The sequence below is a fragment of the Alosa sapidissima genome, chromosome 16, assembly GCF_018492685.1.
Source record: "Alosa sapidissima isolate fAloSap1 chromosome 16, fAloSap1.pri, whole genome shotgun sequence".
In the NCBI taxonomy this organism is placed as follows: Eukaryota; Metazoa; Chordata; class Actinopteri; order Clupeiformes; family Clupeidae; genus Alosa; species Alosa sapidissima.
This window is the reverse complement of record NC_055972.1, coordinates 21,123,341-21,144,809: the sequence shown is the minus strand read 5'-3', so window position 1 is coordinate 21,144,809 and position 21,469 is coordinate 21,123,341. Positions and strand designations below refer to the sequence as shown.

Genomic DNA, 21,469 nt, shown 5'->3' with positions numbered 1-21,469 from the left:
CACTGAATTGATGAAAGAATTCTCATTCTATTTTTCTCTTTATTATCATTACATCTAAGAAATCTCTTTGCTCTGAGTAAAGCATTCCTGTGTGAATTAACTGATCTTTTCCTCCAAAAATCTTAATGTAGCCCCTTGTTTTAGTGTTACCATTTACTTTGAGGTCACCAGGTCCCATTGTCAGAAAAACAACCAAAACTAATACATTTCTATAGCTATTCAACTTTCACCCCATCCCAAAATTGATCACTTAGTCATCATGGATGTGATCATGGATCACTATTCTAGAGCACACCTGGACAATGAATTTAGCTTTCGCTGGATTTTTTTTGACCCAGGGACATGGCCTGAGATTAAATGACACCATGTCCATTTCAATTGTGGGGGTGAGAAAATTATTCCTTTGGGTTGTTTTTCAACCAGGAGGACCTGGTGACTTTCTCAAAGTAAACGGTAACACTAAAACAAGAGGCTACATTAAGATTAGGAGGAAAAGATCAGGCAGTGTGCCGAGAGACCTGCCCCAATAGTAAATAAGTTAGTAAGTATAAGTAGCAAGTAGATACTCTTTTGATCCCGTGAGGAAAATTTGGTCTCCCAATCCGTGAATTACTGAAGCACACAGAGCACACAGTGAACACACAGTAAGATGAAGCACACAATGAGCACACAGTGAGGTGAAGCACACACCAACCCGGAGCAGTGAGCTGTCTGCTACAGCGGCGCTCGGGCATCAGTGAGGGGTTACAGTGCCTTACTCAAGGGCACTTCAGCCGTGGATGTGGGCACGGGAGAGCAGTGCTCAACCACTTCCCCCGCCCACATTTTTTCTACTGCTTGTTAAATTAAAAGATAGCTAGGCTATCATAAAAAAGTTGCATTGTTTGCATGATAAAATGTAATCAGGTAATCCCCAACAATGTAACTGTAATCTGATTACACAATTTGTTTATTGTAATCTGGGCTGATTATAGTTACTTGATTTTTGCAATCTGATTACGTAATCCAGATTACATGTAATCCGTTACTACCCAACCCTGGCCGTGGATACTAGTAACATCTGCTGTCACATGTTTGAAACATGTTTGGATTACTGCACCCATCAATTTTTGTGCTTATCTACATTTATTTTTAATTGTGAACACAATTGTGTGTGTGTGTGAGTGTGTGTGTGTGTGTGTGTGTGTGTGTGTGTGTGTGTGTGTGTGTGTGTGTGTGTTTACTCTGCATGATGTTTACTGCTGCGGTTCGTCTGCCCCCTCCACATACGTCATGAACTCATGAGCTCACACACAGCCTGCTATAACTGGGTCAGACTAGATACGTCTGGACACAGCCATGTTTTAGACAAACTTTCTGTTCTCTTAACCTATATGATGAAAAAGAATCAATGCTCCACATGGCCTGTAAGTATTGGATTGAACTGCTCCAATAACCGTTAAAAAAAATACATAGGAATGCACAGGGGATGTATGCACAGACTCTGGTTATTCTTGTGTGATCTCTGCAGAACCCATCCAGAGACCATGTAAAACATTGTCTGCTGGCAAATATAAGCAATACGTATAAATACATATTGCTACATTCTTAATTGCGATCTAAGGAGTGCATGTAACAATGTTTACAGGTTGTGTTTTTAACATATGATATGTTTACACTGACACCTAGAGGTGAAACAAAAAGCTGAACAAAGAAAAAAAGAACAATGCCATCAAGAAGTGCAAAACACAAAATAACCTCTTCCACTCAATAATAATACTTAAGAGTAGCAGCTGAAAGATGTTCTTAAGAGATGCTTTTGTTGTGCAATATAAGAACAATAAACATGAAAAATTAACAGTTTAAAGTAGTCTTAAAACTAGTCTTAACCTACTTAAAAATACTGATGATAGTAATAGGCTAAATAGTTTTAACAGAATAATAGCAATAGCAAATTGTCATAATAACAATAACCATGACTGTACAAACTTTTTAAAAAATTAATTAATTAGCTACAATGTAAACAGATGAGTCTTTAAATGCATAAATATAAAATGTGTATGAACAAGTTTATTCTCAGACAAAGCATGTGTGTGTGTTTGTGCGGCGTGCATGCGTGTGTGTGTGTGTGCTGCCTCTGGTCACTATAACATGGAATGTGCTGAGATTTGCTCTGAGAGACGCCACACACACACACACACACACACACACACACACACACACACACACACACACACACACACACACGCACACACACACACACACACACACACACACACACACACATACACACACAGATACAAGTTGGCCATTAAAGCAGGGTGGAAACATTTCCAGTGTCTTCTATATGTGTCTGTCTGTGTGTGATAAAAAATGTCTTGTCCAGTCAAAAAACTGTTAACCTCTGTTAGGGTGGACATATCCCAGCTCCTCTCTGAACTTTCCTACACTGTGCTTCAATGGCTGATATGTCTTTATAAGCACAGTCATTCAATGTAGTATTTGCTTAATAGCATTATAGTTCAGTAGTTACTTGAGCTACTGTTAGGATTCTTACACTAGATATATTTTACTGAGGTCAAGGCCATTAACATATTGGAAACAGAAATTCAACATTATCACTGGCCAGCACCACCTTTTTGCTGCACATTTGTAAATTGTGGTTCTCATGGACATGGGAGAGTGATTTGTCAGAAACATCTGCTTCACCTGCTCCTCTCCAAATGTGTGTTATTTTTAGACATTCATGTCATGTGCCTTCCACACAGCTGTGGCCGCAGACGTCTGTCGGCCGCACACCCATTTCTGTTGCCGCAGTGATCTATCTGTATGTATTACCGTATCACTAAAATGTGAAAGAACTGTCAGAGAGATGCCGGCCCTTTTGTTCTCTGTATGTCAGCCAAGGCAGGATGACATGAGTCCTGCTTTTGTAAATCGTAAATCGTAAATGTGTCACCCACACACATACACTCATACACAACACACACACACACACACACACACACACACACACACACACACACACACACACACACACACACACACACACACACTAGGACCAGTGAGCACAAACATGTGGGGTGCTTTACGTAATTATGCAGGAGAGGATAAAGAAGGCAAAGACGGGGTAAGAGGTGGGAAATGATAGCTGGCAAATAGCAAAGGAACTGCATTTAAATGCTGCTTTTTAACCCCTGTGACCCCCTTCAAAGTACTTTCCAGAGTAAATTCACTCATTGTCTCACACACTCATACACTGATGGGGGAGATGTGTGTGTGTGTGTATGTGTGTGTGTGTGGGGAGGGGGGGGGGGGGGGGGGGGGTGCAGGCTTGAACCCAGACCGCACTGGATCCTCTGTAGTGGCTCTATTCGGGCAGTCAGGATCGGCTCCCGACCTGCTTTGACCAGGTCTCCCGCCACCCTGCGTCCACTCCTCCCCTCACAACTACCACGCTCCGGGGGGAGTGTTTGGCACAGGCAGCCAGTCAGGGCGCAGGAAATCCTCCCCACCCACTGAGGATCCTGGCAGGAGGCTTTTGGCTGCTGCTCCCCACTCCTACAAGCCCCTGGTAGCCAATGGGGTGGCAGCTGAGGGAGGTTTGCCCCCCATGGACGGAAGGAAGAGGAAGTTGGCCAAATCATTGGTTTGTGTTCCCCACAGTGAAGTAACATTGGTGACATGCCATGCAGTCTATACTTACATCAGCACGAACTAGCATGTTTATTCCGCTCTTTTTCAATTGTTGTTTTGTGATTTTAATGTACACAACACTTACAGTAATGTTACCCACTTGGGCCACATACACCCACACCCCACTTTTGTGCCAGCAGTACTCCATGGGAGGCCAGCAGCGACATTCATCCAGTTCATCTTTTATGCCTATTTTTAGATTTCTATTTAGATTACAATAAAATAGAATTTAACTTCATAAATAAAAAAGTGCTCATTCATTTTTGCCATTCTCAACTTGCGCTGTACCTGGTGAACCGTAGCCTTCACCTTAATCTCATAACAAAAAGCCATGGCCTCAGTGTACAGCAATGTCCCTGCTTAATCTATTACAGCCGGGGTCTGGAAGTGACTGGTTTGTAATCAGGCCCATATTACAGAGACCGCTCAGGTAAGCTGGCCTTGACCTGTAGAGAGACAGAGGGGAGAGAGAGAGTATGTGTGTGTATGTGGGGAGTAGGTGTTTATGTTAGTCTTTCTCACCTATCACGCTCCATATTTGTTACGTCTGGTTTAGTCAAGTTTGGGACAGACTTCTGTGGGCCAAACGGGTCAAACTCTGATGCCAGGCTGAAGATCAGGATGCTTTAGGAAGTCCTCATATTTTTTCCTCAGTGAGTATTATTGTAACATGACATAATGCCATATATATATGGCATGTTACAGTTTACTCACCGAGGAAAAAATATGAGGACTTCCTAAAGCATCCTGAGATATATATATATGTAAGAATGGCTGATATATATATCATCCTCAGTTTCAGCCATTCTTACCACCTTAGAATTTCTGAAAACAGAATTGTGACAACAAATAGTACAGTCAAAAAATAATAATTTAAAAAAAATGGAGTGTGAATTTGATCACTGCTGTCATTTCTGTCAGATTTAGCCATTTTTGAGTTTCTTTCCAGTGATTATGGTCAATTATGGTCATACATTAGCAAGCACATTGGTTAAAGTTATGTTTGCAAGGTAATTTATTTGCTCAGATTTCTCAATGTAAATGTGCTTAATATAGACCTAGACTGTGTAGATGTGTGTGTGTCAGAGAGAGCTCACACATGCATTTTTGTGTGTGTGTTTTAATGTACATGTGTGACCCAGTGAAAAACACAGACTGATTTGAACACCACTTGTTGATAATGCTTTATCATTCTAAGTGACAGTTCAAATCACATTTGCACTTTCTCTCTCTCTCTCTCTCTCTCTCTCAACATCTCAGTTGTCTTTTGTTTGCCAATGTACATATTTACCAGGTGGTAACGACATAATAATATATCTACCTATCCCAAAACTACATCTGGTTAATTTATGACTGGATGTCCATTTAATCTTTCTGTGGCCGGCTAGCGTCATTACAAGCACATTCTTCAGTTTTATGAGAGGAATGCTAAAGCAATGTATCTAAAAACAATTTAGACATTTTTGAATATTTGGCAATTTAACATTTGCTATTGATATTCCACACTGGAGAGATATTGGCCTGAGAGCGTAGTGCTTTCTGAACCAACCAGCACAATCACATCTGCGTCAGAAAAGCTGCCACTCCATCACTCATTAACCTGGAGAATAGGTGGGCCAGAGATCCACCCGCTCGTTACTCTTGGTCATGTTTTAAACTCCTTTCAAGTGTTGTGAGAGACCAGTTTTTTTCCCCCTCTGTGTGGTTCCAGAGTAGGAAATGCCAATTCAAACAGAGGTGTTGCCTCCAGGGGTCAGTGAGCTGCCTGTGAGGTTATAGCGTGGCATTGAACCTAATTCTGGACAACACTGTTTGTGCTGAGGGCTAACGACTGACTGTCAGGATCAGGATACCATTTCACAAGCAGCACATTTTTCTATGCAGTTGTTCATGACAATGCAAATATGGGTTGTTCATGAATCATGATCTAGGACACACACACACAGAGACACAGACACACACACACACACACACACACACACACATACACACACACGTCTGTTTTGGTAATCCCAGAATACTAATCTTCTGTGGCCTAATACCCCACTGTATGTGTGTTATGTATCACCACACAAATAGTGTTGTTTGCCAACATGATCTCACAGACAATCTCTCTCAAATTTCACATTCAAATGTAACATAAGACTTCAGATCTGAAAAACAGAAGCAGAGGCATTTCACTCACTGCCGTGGTCTTGTTAAAATTCTCCTCTTTCTGTTGGATGCATATCAACTTCTTTGGTAACAGGATCCAGATGGCGAAAAGCTCCAATATATATGTGCCTCTCTTCCAAAATCAGTGTATGATCTCTGTTGTTATGAATAGTTTTTAACTCCCAATCACAGACTAGATGGAGGTACAGACATGTTTGGAAATGCCAAATACAAATCTGTGTGTACACTTTAGTTGGGACGTGATATGAAGTCATGTGTGTTTACATTAGTACATAACGGGTCCAATCTGTACTACTGGCCCATTGCTTAGTCATCATTTTGTATTCCAGTGAGAGTCAATGACGCCTGTAGTCAATTGCTCCCTAGTTATGAACACACCAAACACCAGTGTGATATGCCACGCATGGATAATGTTTGGTTTGGCCAGTTAATGCATGTGTAGGCTTGAGTGTGCACACACATGTTTACATTTGTTTCCAGGCATTTGTGACGAATCAATGGATGCCTATGGACCTGAGGTTTCTGAATTACAATATTTTTTTTTTAAGGCTTGCCATCGGAAAAACAAACAAATTTTGTAACTGATTAAACAACACAAACATAATTTCTAATTTGTCGAGCCTGCCCATTTTACTCCCATCTGAAGGGGTAAGGGAGAAATGCTGAGAAAGGCTCCACCAATCAGGTCGGAATCAGCAGGCTCCACTCCCCCTTATATCTCACATCAGCTTTCCTCGAATTTCCTAAGACTCCTTTGAGATACAAAGAAGGGCACTCTCTCCACCACACACACACACACACACACACACACACACACACACACACACACACACACACACACACACACACACACACACACACACACAATCCTCGACAGTCTGTCTCCCATTCATCCCCGGTCTTCAAAAATTTCAATAACCCACTCTGAGCTCCCATAAGCTGCTATGGCACAGCCAACGTGGCCGCTGATGCTATATTGTTTTGCGTCGGAGAGAAACATGAAACGAGTTGTGGGACGTTCCACGGGCCGGACCCCCATCTCCAGAAAGTGGATTGCTACAATACAACTCTGCGTGTCTGTAGATGCATGCAAGACTTTGTGTGTGTATGTGTGTGTATGTGTGTGTGTGTGTGTGTGTGTGTGTGTGTGTGCGTGTTCATTTTGTGTAACTGTGTAGATCAACAGGTACATTAACTAAAAAAGTCACTATTGGAATGTCTGAGGTCAAACAACCCACCCTCTCTCTCGTTCTCTCTGTCTCTCTCTCTGTTTCTCTCTCTCACACCAACACCAACACATACAGAGAGAGAGATGCTGTCAACTAATCTTGGCAAGTGAAGATAGAGCGCGCAAAGTAGAGAGTAAAGGGTTAACATAGTTTTCCGAAAAGTTTTGAATGCCCTCCCCTCAAATACCCCACCCCTCCCACACCTCTGGAATGGTCTGCCCCATTTGTTCACATGACTTGCTTGTGTATTTGTGTGTGCATATGTGTGTGTGCATGAGTGAGTGTTTTCTCATTGCCATATATAGGAGCCTGTTTAGATAGATCCCTGCACTTCTGAGGAGTCATCAGTGTTCCAGCTGCAGAGCTACACAGCCCTCTCTCTCTCTGTCTCTGGTTGCTGCACTCTCTCTCTCTTTCTCTCTCTCTCCTTCTCTCCCTCTCTGTCTCTCCCCCTCTCTCTCTTTCACTTATTATCTCCTCCTCTGAGGGTTCCACTGAACAGGTTGAGGGAATATATAAAGAGCTCGGCTTTTCCTTTTTGGAATCACCACTTCATCGTCAAAGAAACAACAAGCAGGGGAAAAAAACAACAACAACAAAAAAGGCTAACCCCAACTGTCTGCAAGCACAATGAGTAACTCCAAGGGTGGACAGATTGACATGATTGACGACGGGTCTTTCATGTTCACATCCGAGTCGGTGGGCGAAGGACATCCAGGTGAGTCCACACAGCACTTTGAGCATCTCTTGACCTGCTTACCCTGGCCTCTGTCTCTTTCTGTACAGCTGAGTGGGGTCTTCCCTCCAAACAGCACAAAGTCAGGCAACATCAGACGTTTTAAAGCGCATGCTTGGTCCCAGATAGCAAGAGGCTGGCGGACCACTGTCAGCCCACTGGGGGCAGATCTGGGGGTCCGCTGGTGTTTTGGTTATCTGTTCTCTGGTGGTCCGCTGGCTGGTTGCAGACAAATGGCCCAATATTTTGCCACTATTGGTCTAAAATCTTTTTCATTTGTTCTGTTCTGCTATCTGGGGTATTATAGTGTTGTGCACACAACAATGGAGATAGAGTTGCTTCTGAAGTGTGTGGAGACATAGTAAGAAAGGTGTTTGGGAGTACTTTGATTCACTGTGTTAGAAGTTTTAGAGTGCAGCCACAGATATGACTGAAGTTGGTCACTGGTGAATGCAGTCACATGCCAGAAATGTCTCAAGTATGACCCACAGATTGCAGAGCTGGCAAAGCCTTGAGATGAGATGCATCAGATGGTATTGAGTCCCAAGCAGCTGCTGTGCAGATGTCCTCTGGTCTGACTTTACTCTAGGTTAGCGGGCTAGCGTGGTAGAACACAGTCAGTATGTCAGGGAACTGGTATTCCATTCACGGCTTTCCCTCCCTCCCTGGTATCTTTTGAGGTGTCATGCAGAACCCTAATCCACCCCCCGCTCTCTGAGACACAAGGGGCAGATGGCATGTAAGTTGGTGTGCAGTTACTCCAAGTGGGTAGGGTGTTTACAGGATGTTTTATTAGTGCTGCAAACCACTCCAAAACACATGCACATTCCGGATCTTCCTGCATCACAAAACACAGTTGCTAGCACTCTTTTACTATGTAAAAAAATATTCATTACATTAACACAACTTCAAGTCAAAACACGTATAGAGCTATTTTTTGTATTTTGGTGTACTAAGACAATTTCTCTGTTGAAGAATCAATATTTCATACATGCATACTGTTGCTATTCTGCTATGTGGTGTGGGAACCTGCCAGACCTCACCCTTCCTTATCAGCCTGTGTGTGCTTACGGTACAAGGACAGAGTCAGGAAAGGATTACAAAATGCAGAGCACTTCAAAATAGACAGCTACGTTAAGTAGTGACCTGTGGAAAATCCAGACAGACACATGATTGTGTTGCAAAAAGGTGGCATAGGTTTGACAAATTGCTTGAATTGATTTTCGTCATGAAGTCTTAAAAGTGACCCAAAATAACTTTGCATAGATCATCAGTGTTGCTGTTTCTGATGCAACTTGTGCAGCCTGTTGCTTCAGCTGTCAGGTAACGCAGAGAGAGAGAAAGAGAGAGATGGAGGGAGGGAGAGAGAGAGTGAGAGAGAGAAAGAGAGAGAACAATATGGGAGCAGAGGCATAGTCTGACTTTGTTTCTCCACTATGCCCTAATATGCACACTGAAACATCACATATACCATGAAAGAAACTGAGCCCCAAGAGGGCTTTTAAAAGAGGCTTTTAAAAAAGCTTATGAGCTTCCAGAATTATTGCATGGTCACATGTTTATCTATTCTGTATGACATATATTTCAGTTGAAATATTACAATTTATGAGTTTATGAATGATGAATTTATGAATACATTTTTATTTACATTTATGGTTTATGTTTTATGAGTTTATGAATGTATGATATAAGGAATATTCTTTTGAGTGTATTATCTTTCAGACGTGTGCTCCAAGGGTGCTGTTATATCCTAAAACACTCTTTCTCTTTTTCCTCAGACAAGATCTGTGATCAGATCAGTGATGCCGTCCTTGATGCTCACCTGAAGCAGGACCCAGATGCCAAGGTGGCCTGTGGTACGTTTGTAACGTGAACAAGGAGAGAGAGAGCATGAATGAAAGCTTCTATTCTGTGAGGGTATCAATCCGTAATACTGCCAAATAGTTACTGTCAAAATGTTTCTGAAACCTAAACCATTCTGCCCATGTGTGGTAATGGTATCCCCTGCTGTCGCTATAGAGACCGTGTGTAAGACTGGCATGGTGCTTCTTTGCGGTGAGATAACATCTCGTGCTAACGTCGACTACCAGAAGGTTGTGAGAGATGCCATCAAACAGATTGGTTATGACAACTCCGATAAAGGTAAGTCAAGGGTTGTTGAGCATTTTTTTACAACACGCAAACATTTTCTGGACTGATGTGGTGTTATCTCCTGTCTTTTCATCGCTCTCACCCCCTCTCCTCCCATGTCTAGGGTTTGACTACAAGACCTGCAATGTGTTGGTGGCTCTTGAGCAGCAGTCTCCTGATATCGCACAAGGTGTCCATATCGACCGGCTGGAAGAGGACATGGGGGCAGGCGACCAGGTAATATCCTCTACCGCTAGTGATGGATAGAGATGCAGATTTTTAATTGCCACAATATAAGATGAACGAAGGAAGATTTTGTAAGGTCTAAACTCTTGTCCTGCAGGGATTGATGTTCGGCTATGCCACAGATGAGACTGAGGAGTGCATGCCCCTGACCATCGTCCTCGCCCACAAACTCAACTCTAAGATGGCTGAGCTCAGACGTAATGGCACTATTCCCTGGCTTCGTCCCGACTCTAAGACCCAGGTGCTTTTTTTAACGCTCAAAATTCTCCCACAACACAACAGGCACTTTCACATCAACAATTGTCATGCTGTTTTTTTTTCTCTTCAGTGAAATACTGATTTGCAGAACTCTGAGGGGAACTATCCTCCTAATTTCTCTCTAACGACATTTCTCAAAGTTATCATTCAGAACATTCTAGACATTTTTGTCACAAATACTTCTGTTCTGACTAATCATTCATTTTCATTACTCAATTAATAAAATACCTGAAATATTAAGGGTGGAACTACTGTAGAAATTAAGGGTAGTCTTTTGTTTACTGTAGGATCAGATTGCTCCACAGGTTTGTGTTCTCCTTGCCCTGGCTGGCTTAAACAAAGTTATGCATTGTGCAATTGTGTAATCAGTGTAGGAGTACTGGGTGTTTCATATTCACCTTTCCCTGTAACTACCCATGGGAAACAACATTGTAGTATCCTACACAGTTCATTCTCTGCCCTAGTAAATACCAGGGATTCATTCAAAGTGTCCAGTCTGAAAGTTGAGACTGCTGAGCTATTTTAGAGTTTCTGGCATTCTCCAGATAGCAGGATGCCATGGGATAGGCAGAAATCCTCTCAGGTTCTCCTGCACACACATTCTATTTGGTATGTGGTGTGTCCCGAAGTAGGAACAAAAACAGCATGATGTCCATATTATATTTGCCACTTTGACATTAGGCATCTCATAATTCTCCTAACCTGGCCTGGGAATATCATAATGATCTGTGTGCGTAGGGTCCGCACGATTAATTGCAGCCTTTGCGATTAGCTAATTGCATGAGTTCAAACTGTGATTTTTATTAAAACAAATCGATTAATTGGGCAGCCCTACTCTCCAGTGTTTCCTCACTACCATTCCTCATTACCAAACTTCCCAGATTGTTAAGGGATATAGTCTTCCTAGATGTGTATAAATGGGCATGATCAAATATCTGTAGGATCCCCTTCCTACCCCATAGCAGAATCTTTTAGGCCTGTAAAATATGCATTCTTTAGCAATTAAATATTTACCTATTTAATTTGACCTCAAACACGGCATTTTACAAATACATACTTTTTTACTGCAAAATGTACAGTGTAATACTGTTGAGCTATTGAGTGTAATAGAGATTTTGGCTTTACAGCTCTCCTTTTGGCTTTTGTAAAGTGTTGAGGTGTGAAGGGTAAGTGTTGAGTGCTGTTGATAAAATGATCTGTTCTCTCTATGTTTCTTCAGGTGACAGTCCACTACAAACAGGAAAAGGGAGCTGTCATCCCTCAACGCGTCCACACAGTGGTCATCTCTGTGCAGCACGACGACCACATCTCACTGGAGGACCAGAAGGCGATCCTGAAGGAGAAGGTCATCAAGGCTGTGGTGCCCGCCAAGTACCTGGACGATAAGACAATCTACCATCTGCAGCCCAGTGGTCGATTCGTGATCGGAGGTCCACAGGTGAGTTATTACCCTCTATCCTCTGCAGCTCGAGCATGAGATCCGTAGTTGATTATGTTGGCCGGTGATAGTTTGGCCTGGCCGACTGAGCAAAAATGAAAGACTTTAGGAGAAAAGCTGAAGCCAGGTCTGAAATCTCTTACAACAACATTAATAAAACATTGTGGTCAAAACGTGCCAGAAAACGTTTACGCTACATCAAAACGCGACTGCCTTGTATCAACTCAGCTTTGTCTACAGTTCTACTCTCATGCGGTGCGCTTGCTGGCTCCCACAGGGCGACGCCGGTGTGACTGGGAGGAAGATCATTGTGGACACATATGGTGGATGGGGTGCCCATGGCGGGGGAGCTTTCTCTGGGAAAGACTTCTCCAAGGTGGACCGCTCTGCTGCCTATGCCGCTCGATGGGTGGCCAAATCCTTGGTCAAAGCCAAACTATGCAAACGGGTGCTGGTGCAGGTGAATTGACGTTTTTAACCAATGCATTTATTAAAGTTTTAGTAAATTGCAGACATGCTAACACATATGAAATCCACATCTATTCATTACGTTGACAAATAGTGACAATGACAATAGAACCCTACAAGAGGGCTTTGCATTGTAATGTTACCACATATTTTTTAACAGATTTATCAAAATTCCATTTCCAATGGTGCAAACCATAACTACTTTGATAGGTAGAATAGTTGCTTAAATTATTTATATTGTGTTGCTAAATCACAAACTACACTATTAATAAGCTCATCATTATCATCTCAGGTGTCCTACGCCATTGGAGTGGCCCATCCTCTCTCTATCTCTGTGTTCACTTATGGCTCCTCACAGAGGAGTGAGCAAGAGCTCCTCAAAATTGTCAACAAGAACTTTGACCTTCGGCCAGGTGTAATTGTCCGGTAGGTTTCATACAAAAAAACTAACAAAAATAAAACTGTTTTTGTTATTGATGACATCTTTGACTATGTATATGCTGGATGTGATACAGATCCATTTAGTATGTTTTCACAATATGTTATGAGTTTTGAACTTACTGACTAAACAACTCAAAGTGGATGCACTCATCCTTGGCTCATGTTCTTATGTGCTGTTGTGTTGACAGGGACTTGAATCTGAAGAGGCCGATCTACCAGAACACTGCCTGCTACGGCCATTTTGGCAGGAGCGAGTTCTCCTGGGAGGTTCCCAAACCCCTGAAGTTCTAGAGAGGCATTTCCTTGGCTAACACAAAACATGACTTGTCACAGAGGAAAAAGGACAATTGAGAGGACTTGTTTTTTTTTTTGCCCTCTTCGATGTCTCTCCCCATTTCTTTGACACTCAACACCCTTCCACCAGTCATAGAGGAGAGTGAGGAAAATGTTTTTATTTTATTTTCAAAATCATATTCAACAAAATATATCTTACCATTTTGTTTTTGAAATACAGTTGCTCTCAAACATGTCCTTCTTCTGAGGATAGAAGGTTCCAACCAAATCACCAAACATGCCACACCTGCAATTGTGTGCATGAACAGTATCTTAAATCAACACTGCAACTAAAACCTCAAACCATTAGCCACCTTTCTATGTCCCTGTCAACCAGATCCATTGATAGGTATATAAATAGGTAGATGGATTGTTTAATAGCCACATGACCAATGCCGATGGAATTTGGTTTTTTGCTAGGCTGTGTTGTAGTCATGTAGTCAAACTGCCTAAAGGCAGATCAGCACAACAAAATTTCCTTCTACCACAATATTGTTTCAGGGGATAGGGAATAGGCTGTTTACAGCCTATTGATATGGTAGCACTGGCCATGGAATGATGCTTTATTTTTAGAAAGGTTTAGGACTCCAAAAGCTAGTGGGCTATGCTAATGCTTAACTCAAGCCATGTATGATAAAAAGTCAAGATGTAGTACTACTTAAATGTACTACAAACTGAAATAATAGAATGATGAGTGTATGATGAGTGTATGATAGGTGTAGCGGTGTGTAAACAGACATGATCTTGTTACAACATGCCATTGTGAGTTCAGGGAAAGGGTCAAGTAGCAATAGTCATAGTGAACCTTTAACCAATGCTGATAACTGACCTGACCGGCCCAGAAACAAACAAATCAATGCCTCAAAGGGTCAATTCAGGTCATTGTCTTTTCAAGGTCAGTGTTTTTTTTTTTTGAAGATTCGAGTAATTTTGTTGTCCTTCTCTTTTCTCAAACAGTCTACTGTGAAACAAGCATTTCCCACACGCACAAAACACATTGAGACACTGAGTCAGATTGTTCCACTGATTATTATCAGTTAGTACTCATAATAATAATAATAATAATAATAATAATAGCAACAACAATATACATCTATAGCTTTTACACCTCTCAGATTGACCAAGGAGCACCATGATCCAGTTGTGCCATTCCTGCTCACAACAAAGTGTAAATAATTTGCTGCAGCCTGTGCAAATAACTTAAAAAGCTTCTCATTGCAATATCCTCACGGATTTCTAGTTATGACTGAAGCAATAACTTGTCATATAAGCCTCGCTTCTTGCAAATCATAAAGTTTAAAATAAGCATGGTTTTTGTGAATGATCAGTGGCTTTACTGTTCAAAGCATGGCGCTTTTTTGAACATCTGTTTTTGTTTTACAAGAATTAAAGGTGCAGTCCTCGATTCAGTTTCACCAAAGGTTGATACTTGAGCTCAACAGCCAATTAAATTAGACCCCTCCCTTCCATGCTCCTAAAGCACCGTGTTGATTAGATTTTTTTATGGATCAGTCTGAGCCACTATGCTTTTTTCCTATCTACAGAGCCAGGTCTTTTTTGAGCACAAAGTCAATTTAATGAATTTGACAAAAAATGTATCACGGGACTAGAATCGCTAACTGTGCCTTGAAGTGTTTTTGAATGTTTCCTAATCCATGTACTAGAGAGCATACTTTCTCTGTTCCGTCTGAATCAACATATAATATGTTAATTATGGTCTTAAATGTAATCGTAACCTTTTTTTGGTGTTACGAAGGCAACATTATATCCACCCTATTCATTCTCTCAACATAAAAATATGCAAGATTGCTAGTTTACATGTACAGACAGTGTTCTGGTTACATGGAAAAGGAATATGTTGGAATGCAATATATTCTCAAAATATATATTTGATACATATTGATATCTAATATTTTCTGCAGTGATCATTATTGCACTGTGGTCCACAGCCCAGCAATCACCTCAAAGTGTGTGTAGGCGTATGTGTTTGTGTATGTGGGTGAGTACATGTGTGTGTGTGTGTATCATCAGGAACCTCTCTTGACATGATGACAGAGCCATGAACAACACTTGGGATGTCATGATTGAATTACTTTTGTTTTAGCTTTCTGCTGTGGTGCAGTCGCATGTCTTTCTCTGTCTTATCACTGTCCTCATTGTTTGAGAATGCACTCTCAGTCTTAACGATTCATAAAGTAGCTTTACTATGTAAATAATTTTGAACCAATAAAAATTTTAAAAACAACCCGGAAAGTTTCATTTCATCTGTAACATCTACTCCTTTGTCTCTCATTTCTTTACAACATTAAATTGATTCTTTGCACATATAATATCTTGCCTTAACCCAATACAACATATTTGGGTTTCAATTACACCTTGATAAAAACCTAAAAATAAATAACACACTATGCAAGAGTCATAGACATATTGAAGCATAGTGCATCTCAAAAGTATAAGGATAAGATTAAAAATAGGACAAATAAATGATAACTAATAGGACAAATAAATGATAACTAATAGTCAAGATAAAGCTGAAAGGCCTGAGTACAATGAAAGAAACACTGGTGGTGCGAATGCGAACAACAATTTTATTATCTGAACAAAATGAAGGCAAATATACAAACAGTAAACTGAAAACCAGACTCCTAGCTCTGTACTCCTGGGTCTCTCTTTGGTTTGACAATAACAACAACTAAAGGCACTTGATGGTCATCCATTACCATATGTTGACTTAGGCTGGTGCAGGTTGGGGGGACAGAGTGTTCCGCTGATAGACTTTCGACCCTCCGTGATCATAATCCAAACGCCAGATACAAGGTACAATTATATTTGAAACCATTTAACCAAGATGGAATGGAGAGAGAGAGAGAGAGAGAGGGTGGAGTTAGTGATTTCTGGGAGGTGAACTCGGTTGAACTGGATTGAGTTTTTACTGTGTGAAATGCCTTTGCTTTGACAGTCCAACTGCACACAGTGGCATCGCACGACCAAAGGTCATTGGAGATGTTATGAGTGGACGCTGTCACTGATTAGAAAATACAGTGTCAATCAATTGCTTTCTGCAAAGGAATGCGAAGAGCAGCTAGGGACTTAGGCAACAACACTGGTCAGTCAGCCGGTAAACACAGACAATAACACTTACTATCCGAACAAACAAAAAACAGACACCACAGAAAAAAACAAGAAGAGATATTTCTGAACTACGAGACAGAGAGAATACGACAGGATCTCTTTGGTGAACAAACACCAGCATCCTTAATTTTACAGAAGCCCTGTTGGATTAATAACTGGCACGTATCAAGAGCTACATTCCAAATATCCATTCAACCCAATATCTCTCACTGTTTTTACAGCACCAAAAGGCCACCACACAGAAGCTGTTCAATAGGCATCCAATTTCCACCAGTCAATCACACCTATATTCCATTATAATACAAAAAATATATATATATATATTATATATATTATTTTGAAATGTCGTATATGAAGTCTTTCAACGGATTAATGGAAAGCTGGTGATGTCATTTCCTGAGAATAGAAATAGTAACTGGCCAGCATTGGATAAACAAACGCGAGTAACGACACTGAGACGAGATACAGAGAGTAGAGGCAGACAGACAGACAGATGTGTATGGCAGGGCTCTCCTCGCTGCCGCATGATTCTAACACAGAGCCAGCGCAGATCCGGGCCCCGCGAGCGAGTTAGTCGCCGAGTCTGATGGCTAATGGTGCCCACTGGGGAGACATTGTCACAGGGACACAAAGGTCCCGTCGATTCACTGCGGCCAGAATTGAGCGTCTTTTGTCTGCGCCGGAGCCATGGGGGTCAGAATGACATATTCCTTCTTCTCTTTTCTATCTTCTGTGAGGTTATAGAAAGAGGTCGCATTTGAAGAGGTCACTTTATAAAAGAGATATCATGGCAATACTGCAAGAGGGATATGTCACATCCTGATTTGTCTCACCTAAGGGGCAGGGACTGGGTGGGTAAGGGTTGAGGGAAAAGGTGCAGCCTGCTGCACTGTTTTTTCTTTTTCTTTTTAATCAAATAACTCTGTGAACACGCAACAGTTTAAGGTCCTTGCATAAATAAAACTGGCCACAAGGGGGCGAACTCTCCCCTTTTTTTCTGTATATATTAAAAAAAACATCCACTGCCTCTATTTTCTGGAACTCTAGTTGGTAGGATTAAACACTCACACTCACTCAGAGGCGTAGTGATTGGGGGACAAAACCATCTTATCACTCACTCCAAATGGCAAAGTTTGAACAGCATGGTTCTGTTGGCAAAGGGAACTGATATTGCTTTTTTGTTATAGCTGCAGAGGACACACAACAGACAGATCATGGACTGGGGACATCTCAGGAGATACTTAATGGCCTCAGCCTGGTGCTACAAGGCACTGATACTCATTTGCACAGACGTATGGATGGGCACTCTGCACCCTGGGCAGCTGTATTTATGGCACACAGATTCTCTCTCAGTCCTCCCTTTGAATTCTCTACCTCACGCTCAGCGTTGTGTCTGCTGAAGAGGAAGAGGCAAACAGGAGGGTCAGTGTGAGAAACGTGTGTGTGAGGGGGGGGGGGGGGGGGCGCTCTCCCAGCTTTTGCTTGACTGGACGCTAGTTTCGAACACAGAGGGCAGTGGGCACAGTCTCACTGAGGGCGCCTCCTACCTTTAAACAACCAAACTGATCATGATCGCCCGTGAGGTGGTTTAACGAGCTCGGCTTCTGTTCATCTGCAGTCCGCCTGATCTTGCCTTGCGTGATGTGGACTAGACATACTCATCTCTTTCAGCTTGTACGCAGCTGTAGCAAATATAAAACGCTTTAGTCTCACTAAAGCAAAACAACAGTCAAGTCAACACGTATAGCTGTCCCCCTCAATGTCCTCCCAGGTGAGTGAGCAGTGGTTTTGGTCCGGAATGCTAAGGCACAATGGCAGTACAATATCCTCTCGTTTGGAGAGGTGATCAGAGGAGCATCCAAAGTGTATGTTAAGGACGCTGACCACAGGCCGCAGGGGTCCGTCGGACAGAGCAGGGTCTCATGGAGTATAAAAGGCAAACTAAAAGAAGTAAAAGTCTTTCTCAGGTAATGGCACTGTGGGTTGGAGGCGTCAGACTGACAGTGTTTGCACAAGAGGGGCTCGTGAAGTTGGTTTTCTATTTTCAAGCATGTGTGTATGTGTGTTAGTGTGTGTATGTATCTCCACAATAGTACATTGTATATAATATGTGTGTGTGTGTGTGTGTTGTGTGTGTGTGGGTGCATATGTTGAAAAGAGAAGCAGACTACAGAGGCCTTTGGTTGGTTTTGGCTTTGTGTGTGTGTGTGTGTGTGTGTGTGTGTGTGTGTGTGTGTGTACATGTGTGCATAATGTATGAATTTCCCTTCCAACTGCAGAGCCTTCCAGCAGCCTGCAGACATTTGACAGGTCTGACGCCTCTGACGGTGATGTCCAGCCCCTGGCCCAAGCTGGCCCCTGGACTTGGGGCTGTCCTGCGCCTGGGTCTCCACACCTCCACAGGGACAGAGGGCAGACAACAAACAAACGAAAAGCGAAAGGAATCGGAGTCTTTGGTCTCTCAGTCATGTGCAAAGTTCTGAGGAGAGTTCTTTGGCAAGAGATTCCGACATGACTCAGGGATGAGGTGGGCAGTGAGAGGTATGGCCAGTGTTCTGCGGCCACCGCTGCTGCCACACTGGTCCTCCTTCTCTTCCCCGAGGAAATGACGCCTCTCCTAGCCTCACTGTGATTGGTCGAGGGGGCCAGCCCGGTGGCCTCGGTCTCTGCGGCTACAGCACGGACAAGCTCTCTGGTTGGTGGGCGTTGGTGTGGCCGCCCAGCGGCTCCATCTTGTGCTCGCGTCCCCCAGGCCCTAGTGCCCCGCCCCGCGCCAGGACCATCATGGTGGTGCTGGACATGCCGCCGAACTCAAAGGCGAACGTGCCGTAGAAGAGCATGATGATGACACAGAAGACCCACTCAAAGATGGCCGAGGCATGCTGGAGCACAAAGCTCTCTTGAACGAAGAACACGCCACCTAGAGGACGGGGGAGTTAAGGACTACAACTATGGAAAGCAGGTGTTGATATAGATACTTCCGCCTTGTAAAAGCAGGTGTTAATCCAAATTGCAGTTCAATGCGTCAATAAGAGAACCTTTCAAAGACAACAGAATCGCTATTTAGAGCACCAGTTTTTGTGGTGAAAGTATTTGTACTACCAAAAGCAACCTTAACTTTCGTTGGCCTTTTGAATGTCTTACTTTCACTTTCACGTCATTCACTTAAACTTTCCTACTTGCTAGATTTGACCAATCTTCCATAGCCTACCTATGTGCACAAGTAGTTTGAGTAGAACTACTGATCTTCATTATCTCCCTGCTTGTTTACATCTTATCATGTATGGTATTATTTCATGATCGCTAAACGTTTGATTCTTTTTAATGTTGTCATCAGTTAACTTCAATTCAACTGCTATGTAGGCGCTGTCATTCAGTTGTGGACGTTCGTAAATTGCGTTTATGGGTGGAGAAAGGCAGAGAAAGGCGCAGTTTACACTAAGGATTGAACGATTGATAAATACGACGGAAACTTGGGTCTGACAGCGTTCGCAATCTGCAGTGTGTCCATGACGCTGATACCGCTATGTTCGCAAAAGTACGTACATCTGGCTCTCAGTACTTTGACATCTAAAACGATTATACAGTAATATACAGTACACTAATATACAGTACAACTGGAGGTAATATTTTCATGTAACTTTAGAAACTTAAAAATGTGAACAGTGAAAATATACTGTAGATATGAATCTCAAAGTGCATAGTACAGTATCAGTACCTATATTTTGTAAATTGTCTGTATTTTTAAATTCCTTTTTTGAAGCGACCTTGGGTGTCTTGACAGGTGCTTTTTAAATAAAATGTATTATTATTATTACTATTATTATTATTATTATTATTATCCTGTCCCTTCCACTTCCCTCTGCTGTCTATTGTTGTTGTTATAATTGTTGTTGATGGGTATTTGGCTGCCAAGGCCACCTGATGTCCAAACAGACCCTATCCTCTACATGCGTGCTCATGGGGTTCATTCTGCTGTAAAGCGTGAGACCAGGGTGACATGAAGGATACTGAGCACGAGTGCGATTAAGGCCATCAGGCTCATGGCCAGGCGCAGGTGTCCCACGGCGTACTCGGCCTGCGTCTTGGCCAGTCGGTAGGTGAGGGCCGACTGCAGGCACACGAACAGCATGCTGGTGGGGAAGGCCACTCCCGCGCCCACGTAGTGCAGGACCTTAGCGTTGTCCACCTGCGAGGAGACACACAGGAGAGGACAGGAGAGGAGACAGGCTCAGGTTAGCCAAAACAAACAGTCCTCCAGTTACAACCACAGAAATATTAATGGGGGAGATTTAAAGGAGTTCATACGCTCCCCCGTTCATAAATCTCCCCCGATTAACGATATGCTCATATCGTTAATCGATTTATGTGTTATACTGTAAGTGTTACAACATTTGGATGTGAAGAATAGGAATTTATTGCAAAATAAAAAGAACAAATACATAGCTAACTCTCACAGCTAAACAAGCATTTACACGTTTGTGCATTTGAGACACAGACATTGATGTTCGATTTAGTGTCAGACGTCTTAAAAGTGATTTCCGTTTGAGTGGAGCCACTGCTGTAACTATCATGATTTCAAAATGGCTATGGCTATGACCCAGCTTCACCAGCAGGTGGCAGTGCAGAACCAACATTGATGTGGCTTCTCACGTTCATTCCTGCCTGTCTGCAGGGCAACTGTTGTTTCTCAGCCCTGACATTTTCATTGGCCCTTCTCTTGACAATCCCCATCCTCTGCCACACACACATACACACACATACTGTCTGGAGAGATGAGAAACACATCCTAGACTGTTCTATATTTCTATTGATTTGGAGGGGTGTTGGGTGGGTGTGGGGTGATACCAACTCACCATGGGGAGCAAACCATGGTAGCAGGTCCCACACTCTTTCTGTCACGCAAACACTCTTTCTGTCACACGCGCACACACACACACACACACACACACACACACACACACACACACACACACACACACACACACACTCTCTCAGACACACACCCTAATGTGCACAATACACAATGGGGAGGCTTGTGACCATGTGGCAGCCTGATGCTGCAGGATCTGATGGGACAGTGGATTGGACACACACACACACACACACACACACACACACACACATTTTGGGCAGGAGTGAGTGATAGAGATAAAATTCAGCCAATGAGTCAGAAGCATGCACAGAGTTGGGGGAAGCACTGCTCTA

At 42.6% G+C, this 21,469-nt stretch overlaps 2 protein-coding genes across 3 annotated transcripts in view; one reads left to right on the top strand and one right to left on the bottom strand.

Annotated features, from left to right (window-relative positions):
• Positions 1-7,353: 7,353 nt before the first annotated feature.
• mat1a (methionine adenosyltransferase I, alpha) lies at positions 7,354-15,374 on the top strand. Of its 2 annotated transcripts, XM_042066720.1 has the most exons (9): positions 7,356-7,797; positions 9,594-9,671; positions 9,835-9,957; positions 10,070-10,182; positions 10,289-10,432; positions 11,669-11,887; positions 12,165-12,347; positions 12,648-12,781; positions 12,985-15,374. In XM_042066720.1, exons 1-9 carry the CDS (start codon positions 7,710-7,712, stop codon positions 13,085-13,087), a joined length of 1,185 nt encoding a protein of 394 aa, XP_041922654.1. In that variant the 5' UTR covers positions 7,356-7,709; the 3' UTR covers positions 13,088-15,374. The 2 variants fall into 2 exon arrangements, with proteins under 2 accessions (XP_041922655.1, XP_041922654.1); XM_042066721.1 differs by lacking the exon at positions 12,985-15,374 and having other exon boundaries at positions 7,354-7,797; positions 12,648-12,785.
• A 323-nt stretch (positions 15,375-15,697) lies between these two features.
• The window catches only part of zgc:154058 (uncharacterized protein LOC795538 homolog), a 34,572-nt gene continuing 28,800 nt past the window's right edge, over positions 15,698-21,469 (bottom strand). The window contains exons 7-8 of the mRNA XM_042066731.1: positions 20,273-20,450; positions 15,698-19,181 (exon numbers count right to left, since the gene is read on the bottom strand). Of these exons, the coding sequence (XP_041922665.1) occupies positions 18,934-19,181; positions 20,273-20,450 (426 nt within the window). The 3' untranslated portion in view covers positions 15,698-18,933. The remainder of the gene's footprint in view (positions 19,182-20,272; positions 20,451-21,469) is intronic.

Coding starts and splice junctions, on each gene's coding strand:
- mat1a (XM_042066720.1), top strand. CDS start 7,710: ATGAGTAACTCCAAGGGTGGACAGATTGACATGATTGACGACGGGTCT. Junction 9,958..10,069: donor TTATGACAACTCCGATAAAG/GTAAGTCAAGGG, acceptor TCCCATGTCTAG/GGTTTGACTACAAGACCTGC. Junction 10,433..11,668: donor GTCCCGACTCTAAGACCCAG/GTGCTTTTTTTA, acceptor ATGTTTCTTCAG/GTGACAGTCCACTACAAACA.